This window comes from Pan troglodytes, chromosome 16, assembly GCF_028858775.2.
Source record: "Pan troglodytes isolate AG18354 chromosome 16, NHGRI_mPanTro3-v2.0_pri, whole genome shotgun sequence".
Classification (NCBI taxonomy): Eukaryota; Metazoa; Chordata; class Mammalia; order Primates; family Hominidae; genus Pan; species Pan troglodytes.
Genome location: NC_072414.2, coordinates 60,779,546 through 60,792,845, shown reverse-complemented (window position 1 = coordinate 60,792,845; position 13,300 = coordinate 60,779,546). Strand labels below are relative to the sequence as shown.

The following is a 13,300-nucleotide window of genomic DNA, read 5'->3' as shown; positions in this document are numbered from 1 at the left end:
GGCAGGCAGGGAAGGGGATGGGATGTCTTTCACAGGCAGCTGTTGGGCTGACATTTTTGTTTTGTCCTGTTTGGTGCATTTCAGATACTTCACAGCTCACCTGCTGCTCTCACTGGGACCCCTCTTCATCTCATGACGAAGCAGTGGGTCTTTCCCCCATGTGGTTTGGGCTTTTTGGTGGTATCAGCAACCTCAGGTCTAAGCCCTGTCCCCTCCTTCCCCTCTGTGATCTCACCCTGCGCGGTGCTGAAACCAACCAGGGAGGAAATGCAGAAACAGTGGGGATTCTGAAGACACCACCTTTAAAACGATGGGGATTTCCCAAGGGAGTGGAAGCAACCTCTTGCTATTTGGGGAAGAGCAGGGTCCCAGGCCCCTCTCTGTATCCTTGCCCCCTCCTGCAGCGTCATCTGAGCCAGGGCAGGGTTAGGCTCTGTGCTTTGGTTGCTAAGGATGTGTAACCAGAGCAGAGACCTCTAGGGGTGGTGCCCACCTGGCTGGTGGAACAGTTAGAAGAGGAGCTGAAAAGAAACAGTTACAGCTGTAGGGGCGGGAAGGTGTGATCCCTTTCCTCACCCGTCGTAAGAGTCATGGCCAACACTTATAACAAAAGAAAGGCTAACAAAAGAAAAGGGTAACAAATTTATTTAATCAAAGTTGTAAGTGACATGAGAACCTTCAGAGAAGAAGAACCAAAGACCCAGGGAAACTGCCTATTTTTATACTTAGGTTTGATGAAGAATAGACAGCCATGAAGAAATGGGACTGGACAAAGGGGTGTAGGCTGAGAGGGAACCCAGCAAGGCCTGTCTGTTCAGATTCTTTGTGGCCTCTCTGTGTAGCATTCCTTCCTCCTAGATATGGGTCAGGACCTCTCTGGAATGAGGGTCTTCAAGGGAGAAGGGACAGGAGAGAGTAACCTTTCTCGGCTTTGCTTTGGGAGAGAGGAATTCTAGTTTCTGTGACCCGCCTTGGGGAAGAGAAGTTCTGGATTCTGTGACTTCTGGGGAGAGAGGGTGAGAGACAGGAGGGCAAGAGAAATTCACAGAGCTTGCTTCTGAGGCCTTCCAATCTCCTTTAGTTCGAAGTACCCAGCACGCCAAAGCCCCTTACATTTGGGTATTGTGTTCTGAGCCCCAACACAGCCAAGAACTTGTAGAATTGACTTGGGGGTCTGGAGAGAGTCCCAAGAAGCCATCAGGGGCCCCTCCTCATCTTGTGGCTAACACTAGCCACCTGAGTGCAGTAGACACCCACCCTCCTGTGACCTTCTTTTTGGGATTTTAGGATAAGCAGTTCGGACGTGCCTTTAAAACGGAGAGAACACACCCCAAGGAGTGGTTATGGGGATTAAACGGGACTGTGTGTGAAGCACCTAGAGTGTGCCTAGCGAGTGCTTGAGAAAGATATGACGATTATTTTTAATCAAAGCATTAATAGTGGTTGCTTGAGTATTGTCCTCCAGAGGAGCAGCCACCAGTTTTGGTGTTGTGGTAGGAGCCAGGGAGTGGCCTCGTCAGGGCTCCGAAACCTATGTCTATCTGTAGCATTCCTAGGCAGCCTACCCCAGCAGCAGCCCCTTGGGCTGTGGGCAGGGGTGGCAGGCAGCACTGTTCCTCTCCAGGAAGGAGGCCGACTTCCTGGACGAATTCCCTGGGCTCCCCAGCACTGCTCTCTGAGGCCCTCCTCTCCTCGGCCAACGGCAGTAAGGAGAAGCCATTGACCCGTCTAGAAAAACCGCATGTCTGCAGTCTTTGAGGGTAGACTGGAATCTCTTCTCATATTTGCCTTGCTTTGGTGGAGCTTCAAGAATTCCCAGACCTTCCAAGGAAACCAATTACTAAAGAAGACTGTGGGCCATGTGACTCCAGTGTTTACTGCAAACGAAGGAGATGGCTCCCCTCCCCCAATACAGTTACTCTCCCTCCATCTGCACTGGTCCCCTAAGGCCTGGCTTCCTGGCTCTACGCTGCTTTCCTGCCCTAGGGCAGAAGGCCTCACAGGATTTATTCCCAGGCACTCTTGCCATGACCTTGAGAAGGTGGCTTGACCTGGACATCTGGATCTCAGGGACTGAGGGGGTGGGAAAGGACTGAGCCTCCCCCTCCCAGACCCAACAGGAAGGTGGGCTTTGGTGACCATTTCCTAGGCTGAGAGCTCCTTAGCTCCAGGAGAGGGCTGCGCTCCCTGGCTCTCCCGCTCTGTGGGCTGTGCTAGATGAAACCCACAAATTGCTGCTGTCCCGGGCGGAGCGGCATGCCTCCACCCACCAGTGAAGAATGAAGGCAGGGCAGTTGCAGGGCCCTGCAGGACTCTGAGATCCAGATGTGTACCCCAGTGCTCCCCTGCTCTGCCCACTGGCAAGAGGGGGCTGAGGAGGGGCATAGCAGGCCTCATGTGGACTCTGTTTCCACCTCCTTTCCCCCATATCTCTACTTGGCCCAGAGATGCCTGAGTAAGAGGGGCACCTAGTCATTCTGGGCCCAGAAAGAAGAAGCTAGGCATGTTGGCCTGCTCAAAGGAGCAGGAGCAGCCCTGGACAGGGACAGGTTAGAAAGCCTGGCTGCTTATCCAAGAGAAGAAAAGGCCCTGAGGGGCAGGAGCAACCCTTTGAACAATGCTGGACTGCTGTTGAGAAGGACAGGCTTGTGCCATGTGACCCATTGGTGAGAAATCAGGGCCTGTGCATGGAAGTTCCAGGGAGGGAGGCAACAAATCCAGTTGACATTGGTAAGTGTTTCCTGGCACCTGCAGGGAGCTTGGGCTGCTGTGTCCTGGGCTGAAGGGACTCTTTGAGATACCAGGTGCAGGCAGGGATCACATTTAAGGTGTCTTCCAGTCCAGAGAGGCCACGTTTCCCAGAAGCTGGCTGCTCTGGGACAGGAAGGAGAACTCTGGGCCAGCTGCCTGGAGGGCCACACGCCGGGTCTCCTTTGCTTACTCCCAGGGTCATTTCATGCCTGCGACCTGGTTACTCTTCCTCGGCCTGTCTTTCTACCTTCTTCATTAGAACCTGCAGTTTCACCTTCAGCTAAGTCTACCTCTTAACAACCCTGTGAGAGGGTGGCTTTTTATTCGTTCTACCTCATTAGAAATAAAGGATTTAGGACCCAAATTGTGGGTAAGGGAGCTGAGTGGGGAAAAAGACAGGGCCACAGAGGTGCCTCCAAGCACAGACTTTGAGACAGATCTCAGCATTTCATTATGGGCCCATCCTAAGTTTGTGGGTTTCCATTCTCCTTCCACGTCTATGCTGGACCGTGAAGAGCAAAGTCTAGAGCTGTGCTATCCAATATAGTAGTTACCTGTGTCTGTTTACACTTAAATTAATTGAAATTAAATAGAATTAAAAGCTCTATTCCTTAGTCTCACTGGCCGCACTCCGTGGCCACATGTGACTAGTGGCCCCTGTCTTGGACAGTACAGACTGTTTCCGTCCTTGAAGGAAGTTCTGTTGGACAGTGCTGGGCTAGAGGTGGGAGAGCTGGAGGAGCCCCTGGTCTGCTGCGCCTGCCTCAGGACAGGCCACATGGGTACTGCCATGTGAATGCCAGCTACAGCGGCAGGCTCTGCTGTGATGGCAGGAGTGGGTGAAAGCAACTGGGCATGTGGGGGTCTCGTGGGGGCGTTGGGGTGGCGGGGCAAGGCCCAGAAGTCCCTAACAACGCTGTGGCTGGTGCATGTGGGTTTTGGGAGAATGCGAGAGCAGGGTTGGAATGAGACCACCAACCTTGCAGAGGCAGCAGGGCTTACTGGGTTTGTCTTCTGCGGTACAGCCAAGGCCCCTGTCTGGAGTGGCCCCCTGGTTCTGCAGCTCGGCTCACCACAGGCCTCCTCTCACCCAGATGTTGAAAAGGCAGAAAAGTCAGGGTGGGCAAATCCATCCTGTGGTCGTTGGCAGCACAGTGATCCGGAAAGCTAGAAGAAGTGACGGAGTGACTGACTGCTTCCTGCGTCTGTCTCCCTGTCCTCTGAGGAGTCCTCTAACACCCTCCCCCTGCTTCAGCCCCATTCCTCAGCCCCGCTCACACGGTCGGGCCTTCTTTCAGGTGAAAGAACTTGTCCTGGACAACAGTCGGTCGAATGAAGGCAAACTCGAAGGCCTCACAGATGAATTTGAAGAACTGGAATTCTTAAGTACAATCAACGTAGGCCTCACCTCAATCGCAAACTTACCAAAGTTAAACAAACTTAAGAAGGTAAATAGAGTGGAGTCTGTGTGTGCTGGGAGGCGGGGGTGGGGAGTGGGAAGGGTTATTACCTATGTTTAGAAAGAGTAATTGAAGGGAAAGCCAGGTGCTTGCACCAACATGCCAGACAATTCCCTGAGACTGCTTTCCCTTCTTGCCCGTCTGGGGAAAGCCCGGCAGCTCTGAGCCGGCAGCCTTCATTTTAAAAGCTGTTTCTGCTTTTTCTTTCCCTGCCTTATTTAGCTTGAACTAAGCGATAACAGAGTCTCAGGGGGCCTGGAAGTATTGGCAGAAAAGTGTCCGAACCTCACGCATCTAAATTTAAGTGGCAACAAAATTAAAGACCTCAGCACAATAGAGCCACTGGTAAGTCATTCGGACCCTCCCCTCCCTGCAGGGGTAGGAGGTGGGAGGAATTGGCATCAGCAAATACTACTTTTGCATTTGTCCTTTTCCCACTTAATTTTTTGACTCTCATGATGTGCTATGAGATAGAATTGAGCTATTGTTTCTGCTGAGTCCATAGAGAAACTGAGGCCCAGAGAAGTTAAATACCTTGACCAAGGTCACAGACAGAATGGGCAGCTATTGTACGGGTAGCGTAGAACCCTAGTTTCAATTTCTGGTCTCCTGCTTTTCCACTCAGTTTCTGCTCAGCTTTGGAAACCTGAGCTGTAATGTCTTCAGGTTCAGGGCATGACTTGTTGCCCCTTTTTGGGAAGGGAGGAGCGATCCAAGAATTAAACTGGCCCTGGAAGTGGACTCCAGTTTTCTCCTTGGGTCGCTGGCCCCTGAACTGTGAGAGATGAGTCAGTCCTGACATAGAACCCTGGAATGACTGAGAGCCGTGTGGTGTGAGAGCCTCGTGCAGGCAGGCCTTCCTCAACGTGGTGTGGAGAAGAGTGACCCCTGGTCACCAGTCCTTGGTGCGATAGTGAACAGGCTCTCAGGGGCCTGGGTAGCATTTCTGGCTCTTCTGCTCATCCTTGTAGAGATAGACATCCCCTAAGCTTCACTGATTTACCAGCCAGAAAGGGGCAGGTCATGTTCAGAACAACGCTTTCTATAATTACCAGGATCTGATTCGCTGTATTCCTTTGACTTTAAGGAAATCAACTGTAAGATGTGTCACTGAAAACAACTCTTTTGGAATAGGAAATACTACCACATGAAGTAAATACACCTGTTGTGAATATACATATAAGAGTCACCTCATAAGGCCGGGCGTGGTATCTCACACCTTTAATCCCAGCACTTTGAGAGGGCAAGGCAGGTGGATCACCTGAGGTCAGGAGTTTGAGACCAGCCTGGCCAACATGGTGACACCCCATCTGTACTAAAAATACAAAAATTAGCCCGGCGTGGTGGCACACGCCTGTAGTCCCAGCCACTCGGGAGGCCGAGGCAGGAGAATCTCTTGAACCTGGAAGGCAGAGGTTGCAGTGAGCTGAGATCGCGTCACTGCACTCCAGCCTGGGTGACAGAGCGAGACTCTGTCTCCAAAAAAAAAAAAAAAAAAAGCAGCAGCAGCATCTCAGGCATCTTAGAATCGGGGAAAGGCCAGGAGGACAATTGGCCACGTTTGCCAAATTTCCCTTCTGGGTTTATAGGGGAGGTTGGGTATCCCTCAGATTGGGCTGGAGTTTTCAGGGTTTCTGTCCCAAAAGGCACTCCTTGCTCTCCATGGATGCTCACGGGACTTGCTGGTGGCCAATGTGGCAGAAGAGGACACTGGCATTTCTTTTCCAAGCTCTTTACCTGTCCATCGATGGCATTGGGGCCAACTAGTAGAATGTGCTTCCCACAGAACTTCTTTTCAGGCCTTCCACTGGTCTCCTAGGAAAAAGCCAAACTATTTTGATCTGTCTGGAAGTCTTGATTTTATAATGTCATTACAAAAGGAAAAAGTCTTTGAAGTTCTGTATATGGGTGAGGTATGGGGATTGAGTATATAAAATCCTTGTAAAACATTGTGATTCGGTCACCATTAGGGGTCAGGCACTCAGGCACGTCCATGTTTACACTCTCCACTGCCCCCTGCCCAGATCACACGTGTCTCAGTGCTTTCTCCGCCTCTGCTTGTCAGTGTGTGTTGCCTTACCTTCCTGGGGTGGGAAGCTGCTTTTGGTAGCAGGTGCTGGGCTTGCCCACACAGACCACTGTCAAGACTTCCTCCCTGCCCTTGGCTTCTGCTGAGAATGACCCAGGTCTCAACTGCAAGGTCATAGAGAGAGCAACCTAGCTCCTGACATTGACTCCAAGGAGCAATGGTTTCACTCCCTTGTTAGACCTGGCCCCCTTTGGAATGGGGACTCAGCCTGGGATGGGATTTTTTTGTACCTGGTGCCTCAAAGGTGGGTGAGGTGGGAAGTCAAAGTGTAGCTCAGTTACTTGCAAGCAGTATGACCCTTCACTTCCTGGGCCTCAGTTTCCTCTACCATCAAACAGGGATAACATTGGCTAGAACCCGTCTGGTGTAAAGTTTTGACAGAGCACATCGTGTCAAATACCATGGACAGAATTGGGGTCCTCCATTGCTTTTTCTCTTGTCCTTTTTTGACAGGCAATATTCAAAGAGTAAGAGCACAGGTCTGAAGTTGGGCTGCCTGATGAATTACCAAATCCTGTGCCCTCCATTTCCACATATGTGAAATTAACTAATAATTATTTCTACCTTACAGGGGTTGTGAGATAAAGTGACTCAGTACATGAAGTGCCATGTTAACCGCCCTTATCATCATCATTATCAGATGCAGAAGGAGTTAGTTTGTTAGTTCAAGTTGACTTTTGGTTTCCCTCTGGCTCCTTAGTCTCAGGGAGAGGCAGTAAACCTCTTGGCTCATGCACCAAGAAAGCCCCAGGCTAATTTCAAGTCAATCACTGTTAAGACAGAAGCTGTAATTGCAGAATAAAAGTGTTAACATTGGATAAGGCTTCAAAGATCCTCCAGTCCAACCCCCTATTTTCCAGATGGAGATGCTGAGGCCCACAAACTGCAGGTGATATGTCTGGGCAAACACTGTGGCTAAGCAGAGCCAAATCCAAGCTTCCTTATCACCTGGAAGTCATGGTCTGCCCATGCTATCTCATGGCATCCTTGCCTGTTTGCTAGGGCTGTTCCTCCACCTTCCTCCCACAAATCACTTACTGTTGGCTTCATTTTTCCGCTTGCAGAAAAAGTTAGAAAACCTCAAGAGCTTAGACCTTTTCAATTGCGAGGTAACCAACCTGAACGACTACCGAGAAAATGTGTTCAAGCTCCTCCCGCAACTCACATATCTCGACGGCTATGACCGGGACGACAAGGAGGCCCCTGACTCGGATGCTGAGGGCTACGTGGAGGGCCTGGATGATGAGGAAGAGGATGAGGATGGTGGGTGACAGGGTGCGGCCCAGGGCTGCAGGGGCCCAGCTGAGGCCTTGGGGCTCGTCCTTGGCTTTGCAGAGGTGGGTGGGCTGGGTGTTGGGAGGCCCCCACCCAGCTACTGAAGGCTGGCCGGCTGTCTGGTAGCTACCACCTTCCAAAGCTATGGAGGGGAGTGGGGCTGTCTGCTTTGTTTTCCATAGTCCCTAATCTGTCTCATTGGTTGACTTCCCTAAAAGAACAAAGCATGAGTCCCATGCTCATGGAAATATCCTGAGATTCTCCAACTGCATAATAACTCCTTTAAAACCATCCAACTGAATGCCCACTTCAATTTTTGTCCCTTTTCCAAAGCCCCCAGGGAGTGGGATTCTACAGGCTTTCTGTAGTGTGACCCGCACTTAGACACTCTCCCAGGGAGGGAGGGAGGGGATAGAGAGAGAAGAGGGTGTGGCCTGAGGACCCCTCTTTCCCATCTAGGTATTCAGTAGTGGAGAGGAGGTCCAGAGCTAGAGGGGTTGTGGGGCCCCCTGGTGGTTGCAGCCTACAGCCCCACACCTAGGGGCACAGGCTCAGGTGCTCAGGAGCCCCAGGTGCTCAGAAGTGGAGGACTGCAGGCCACTTGTTGGGTTCCCTGGCAGTGTGGTGTGCAGTCGAGGCCTACAAGAAGGAAGGAGGGAAAAGAAGGGAGTCCTGTTCCCTCCCCTTCTCCCTTGCCACCAGCACAGTGCAGCTTTCCCATGCATCTTCGTGGCCAGATAAAGTTGAGAATGGAGACACTTGCCTGATTAATTAATTCAGATACAGGATTTTGGTTTTCTTTGTTCAATTGGGAGTGTTTTGCAAGATACTCAGAGACCATGTTTGCCTTGGTGGGGATCTTGTGATATGGCAGAAAGGAGCCAAAACTGGCAGTCCCGGGACCAGGTCCCCTAGGCCCAGCTCAACTAGTGACTCGATGCGTGACCTTGAACAAGTCAGTTCTCTCTGTGCCTCAGATCTCTCACCTTTAACCTGAGGAGTTTGATTTGACCTTGCCGCTTTCCCGGGCCCCGGAACCTGTTGCTGTGCTCTGACAATTTCCTGGTGGTCTCGGTGTGAGAGGCCTCCAGAAGGGGCCTTTCACATGCATAACACTTGTGAGGGGGGCTTATCTTTGGCACAACTTCAGGATGTGTTTAATTATGTCAGCACTGTTTTCATGAGAGTTAGTGTGTTCCATCTTTGGACTTAGGTGGGTGTGGGAGGGTCATGAGCCCCACACTGAAGACGCTACAGGGACCTGTGCTGTTGGGGGGGCGGAGCCAGCTCACCACTAGTTCTGTTTCCGTTCCCCATTTCAATTGCACAGAGGAGGAGTATGATGAAGATGCTCAGGTAGTGGAAGACGAGGAGGACGAGGATGAGGAGGAGGAAGGTGAAGAGGAGGACGTGAGTGGAGAGGAGGAGGTAAGGAGGCTGGGCTGGGCAGGGCCACCGTCTGCCCCTTTGAGGCAGTCCCACTGACTGCCTCTGTGATCAGTCTTGGCAGCCCCGGAGCCCTGGTTAGGAAAGTCGCTCCCCCATGGGTAGTGAAGTGAGTCCATTTCAGAGCCTTTCGCTGGGCTGTTTCTGGGGAGACAAGACTTGCAGTAAGCTCTGGGGAGGCTGGATTAGAAGAGGGGAAGAGGATTTTAGAGGCAGGGACTGAACCTGCTGGGGTAAGCCTGGCCGTTGTTTCTATGTAAAGAAGTACAGAATGCATGGCCCCATTTTCTGCTTTTTGCTTTCATATGCTAATTAAGATAATTCATTGAGCACTTAAACTGTGCTAGGGAAAACCAAAGTCTGCCTTGAACTGATAGGTAGCAGAATAACACTGCTGGATCCCAAATCAGAGAGTGACACTATGGAAATAGAGCACCAGGAGTTGGCCATTTTCCTAAAGAGATTGGCTGGTTCCCAGTTTTTTAACAAGATCTGTGAGGGGGTGAGTCCCAGCTCTACCACTCGCAAGCTGTGTGTCCCCAGACAATTTACCTGACCTTTCTGAGCCTATTTCTTCATCTGTAAAATAGGGATCATGATAGCTTTCTCACAGGGTTGTTAAGAGGATAAAGTGAAGTGTAAGTAAAATGCTTAAGGACAGTGTCTGACAAGGGGTAAGTGTCTGACTGCTTATTGTAGGCGTTCACACCCTCCTCCAGGTTCCTGGCACTGTGTTGGGTTTTGTGTTTGTGTGTTCTGAGTCTCTCTGTAGCAGAGTCATTTTCTATGACTTGCTCAGAATTCTAAAGCAACTCTTGCTAATTGCAAAAGTTAGAACTAGAGAGTTTTAAAGTGACAATAGCATGGACAAGGCGCCTGTGTCCCCTCCCAACTCCCCCCGCAGTTTCCTGTCTCCCTCAATGGAGGATGCAGACACATCCGCTTGCCACATGGACTCACTCAGATAGTGTCTTCCAGTTCCAGCCAGCCGGCCCAGGCTTGAGAGACACAGGCCAATGACAATAGAATCGCGGAGGCCAGGCGCGGTGGCTCACGCCTGTAATCCTAGCACTTTGGGAGGCCGAGGCGGGCGGATCACTTGAGGTCAGGAGATCAAGACCAGCCTAGGCAACATGGCGAGACTCCATCTCTACTAAAAATATAAAAATTAGCCAGGCATGTTGACGGATGCCTATAATTCCAGCTACATAGGAGGCTGGGGCACGAGAATCGCTTGAACCTGGGAGGCGGAGGTTGCAGTGAGCCGAGATGGCACCGCTGCATTCCAGCCTGGGCAATAGAGCGAGACTCAGTCAAAAAAAAAAAAAAAAAAAAAAAAGCTGGCCAGATGAGCTTGGTTTCTGTTTAGTTGTGCTGCTGGCTTTGTCTTCTCCCTAGGTCTAGACTCTTAGGCTCATCTCTAAAGAATATTGTATTTTAAAAATAAAGTCTTAGTAAAACAGGTTCCCCTAGAACAGGGCAGTAAGTTGTATTGGCTAATAGCTGTTTCATCTTCCTCTTCCTGTCACAGGAGTGCTGCATGTGAGGTTTGGGGGGGGTGGGGATGGGGGGAGGGTTGTGGGTTTTGTTTTTTGTTTTTTGTTTTTTAAATAATCTCACTGACCATCTGCATATTTCCAGCTTTCAGTAAAGCAGAGCTTATACATGCAAAAAAAACCAGAACCTTAGCAAACAGACTGATGAGGGAACTCTTTGGTGACATTTTAAAAGAATGTTTCCCTTGACAAAAAAGAAATCTGTCACCAAGTTCTTTTAAACTTCAGGAACCAGGTTTAACAAGCAGAGATTCAACTTGCATATACTTTCAGGAGCAGAGGAAAGCAAGGGCCCTGTGTTGAGAAAGAAAGTCATACATCTTGCTGAATCTCAAGCCGGTTGGGAATGATGTCCTCAGGGGGTCTTGAATTTATCTTCCCCAACCCTTCCAGGTGGTCCAAGTTTGCAAGCTAGGGAAGGGGCTGGGTCAGGTGACGTTGGACTTGCCCACAGAATCTAGATTTGCTGAAACTGGGGTCTTCTCTTGAAGCCAAAACTAGATTGAGGACAGATGCAAGAAAGGATGGCCTACTTTGCACGTCAGGGAGTCTGCTCGGGAACTTGTTCTCCTCAGAGAACGTGCAGACTGGAAAGCTGCCTGCCTTACAGGGACTTCAGATCAGAGTTCTTAACCTGGGTCCTGGAATCCATAACCCCCTGAAACTGCTTGCAAATATTATAAATGATACGGACATTTTCTGGAGAAGGAGTTCAAAGCTTTCTGCAGATTTCCCAATGGGTCCTTGGTCTGAAATAAATTAAGAACCTCTGCTTTACATTCCTCCCGAGATGTCAAGTCTTGGTGGGGGCTCTGAGAGGCTGGGGGTGACCCCGGCCTTTTTGTGCTCTGTGTGGCTTCCTCAGCATATCCCAAGGCGGGGCATTTCTAATGTTCTGGTGTCTGTCCTTTCTCCTAGGAGGATGAAGAAGGTTATAACGATGGAGAGGTAGATGACGAGGAAGATGAAGAAGAGCTTGGTGGTATGACAGCCTTTTTACTCTCAGCTGGTAGCAGCCTGGCCCTTTCACTTTGGCCTTAGATTGCTTAGACTCAGAGGCCCCTGGCAGTGGGCAGGACACTCCTGTCAGAGGCCTCAGGTTCCCCTTCCAGCTGTGCAGATGTCTTGCCTCGGTTTCCAAGGATGGCACAGCTTGCTAGTCGTGGGTCCCCTGACTTCTCACTGGGTGGGTTGAGTTAAAGAGGTGGGATTAATAACTAATCTAAATGCCACTTTCTTACTTTTCCAGAAGAAGAAAGGGGTCAGAAGCGAAAACGAGAACCTGAAGATGAGGGAGAAGATGATGACTAAGTGGAATAACCTATTTTGAAAAATTCCTATTGTGATTTGACTGTTTTTACCCATATCCCCTCTCCCCCCTCCAATCCTGCCCCCTGAAACTTATTTTTTTCTGATTGTAACGTTGCTGTGGGAACGAGAGGGGAAAAGTGTACTGGGGGTTGCGGGGGGAGGGATGGCGGGTGGGGGTGGAATAAAATACTATTTTTACTGCCACTCTTTATTTTTTCCCCCTACTTTTTCTTTGTGTCTGGTTTTTGTCCCTGTAAATGCGATAGCTAAGTACACACTAAGTGAGCATTTGTTCCTGACTCTCAAAGAGGATGGTTTGGAGTTCTCTTACGTTTCCTGGTATTTCCCAAGTCTCTTGGGTTGGTTGGAAAGCTGTGGCTGGTCTCAGTTTGGTTACTCAATGCCCAGGAGGGGCTGAGCACCAGCCATATCTTTTGCTTTGGTTCACATGATACCTGCTTTTCTCGGGCCTGCTAGAGGCATCCAACGCCCTGGTTTGTAAGTAGCAACCTAAAGGCGTATTTTGGCACTGGTCTGGGGACATTCCCCATCTCTCATCCCTTTTCCCCTTTCACAGATGGTGGTGGGCTTCGCTCTACAAAGAGGACTCTGATGTTACTCTTGAGCTTATGAGCCAGAGAGCTGAAAACAGCAGGCTTGTTGTGTTAAGTTACAAGGAAAATGGATTTGGTAATTAAAATTAGAAGAAACACACCTTCAAACTTCAACTTCTTTAAAAGAAAAAAAACTGTCCTATCTTGTTCTGTAAAATATTAGAACGCTTTGTTTTACAAAAAATGATGAGAGAATTCTTCCACATGTACTTCTGTGCTTAGAACATTTTTACAGACCTAAGCGCTGGAGACGTTGCTGCATGTCGGCTGGGTTTTTTTTTTTCATACACCCGAGCACGGAAAAACTAACGCAAAATTGTATTTTCTTACCTAGTGGAAATCTGAAATGACTGCAAATTCCTAGTGAATGTACAGGTTTGCTTTCGTGTCCCTCTTCTGGTTGCTTTAGAAGTGACGTGTAATTTCTGAACCCATGTTTCATCTGTATAAAAGAACATCTGCACCAGTTTTTCTCCTGCCCCTCAGAAGAGCCAAACTTTGAGTTTTATGTCTGTTTGTCATTGATAAATTTCAATAAATCTTTTTATACAATTTTTTTGGGGATGGCTTCTTTGAGTCCAACAGGCCATTGATCTTTTCAAGATGCATTCCAGATGAACTGCTAGGTGAGGGGGAAGCTTCATTTTTGTTACCTGATAGAATAGCTTTTCTTATGAGATATATATAATGTGATACTATGTTTGGATATTTTTGGTCTTAAAGCAAGACTCAGTGGTGTATCTTCATTAAAAGCTTCCTTTAAAAAAGTTACAGAGTTACTAAAAAAACAAGTACCCA

At 49.4% G+C, this 13,300-nt stretch overlaps 1 protein-coding gene across 1 annotated transcript in view; it reads left to right on the top strand.

Annotated features, from left to right (window-relative positions):
- The window catches only part of ANP32A (acidic nuclear phosphoprotein 32 family member A), a 42,128-nt gene extending 29,074 nt beyond the window's left edge, over positions 1 to 13,054 (top strand). The window contains exons 2-7 of the mRNA XM_003954520.6: positions 4,050 to 4,199; positions 4,434 to 4,556; positions 7,365 to 7,563; positions 8,906 to 9,003; positions 11,496 to 11,559; positions 11,827 to 13,054. Coding sequence (XP_003954569.2) covers positions 4,050 to 4,199; positions 4,434 to 4,556; positions 7,365 to 7,563; positions 8,906 to 9,003; positions 11,496 to 11,559; positions 11,827 to 11,888 — 696 coding nt within the window. The 3' untranslated portion in view covers positions 11,889 to 13,054. The remainder of the gene's footprint in view (positions 1 to 4,049; positions 4,200 to 4,433; positions 4,557 to 7,364; positions 7,564 to 8,905; positions 9,004 to 11,495; positions 11,560 to 11,826) is intronic.
- Positions 13,055 to 13,300: the final 246 nt, after the last annotated feature.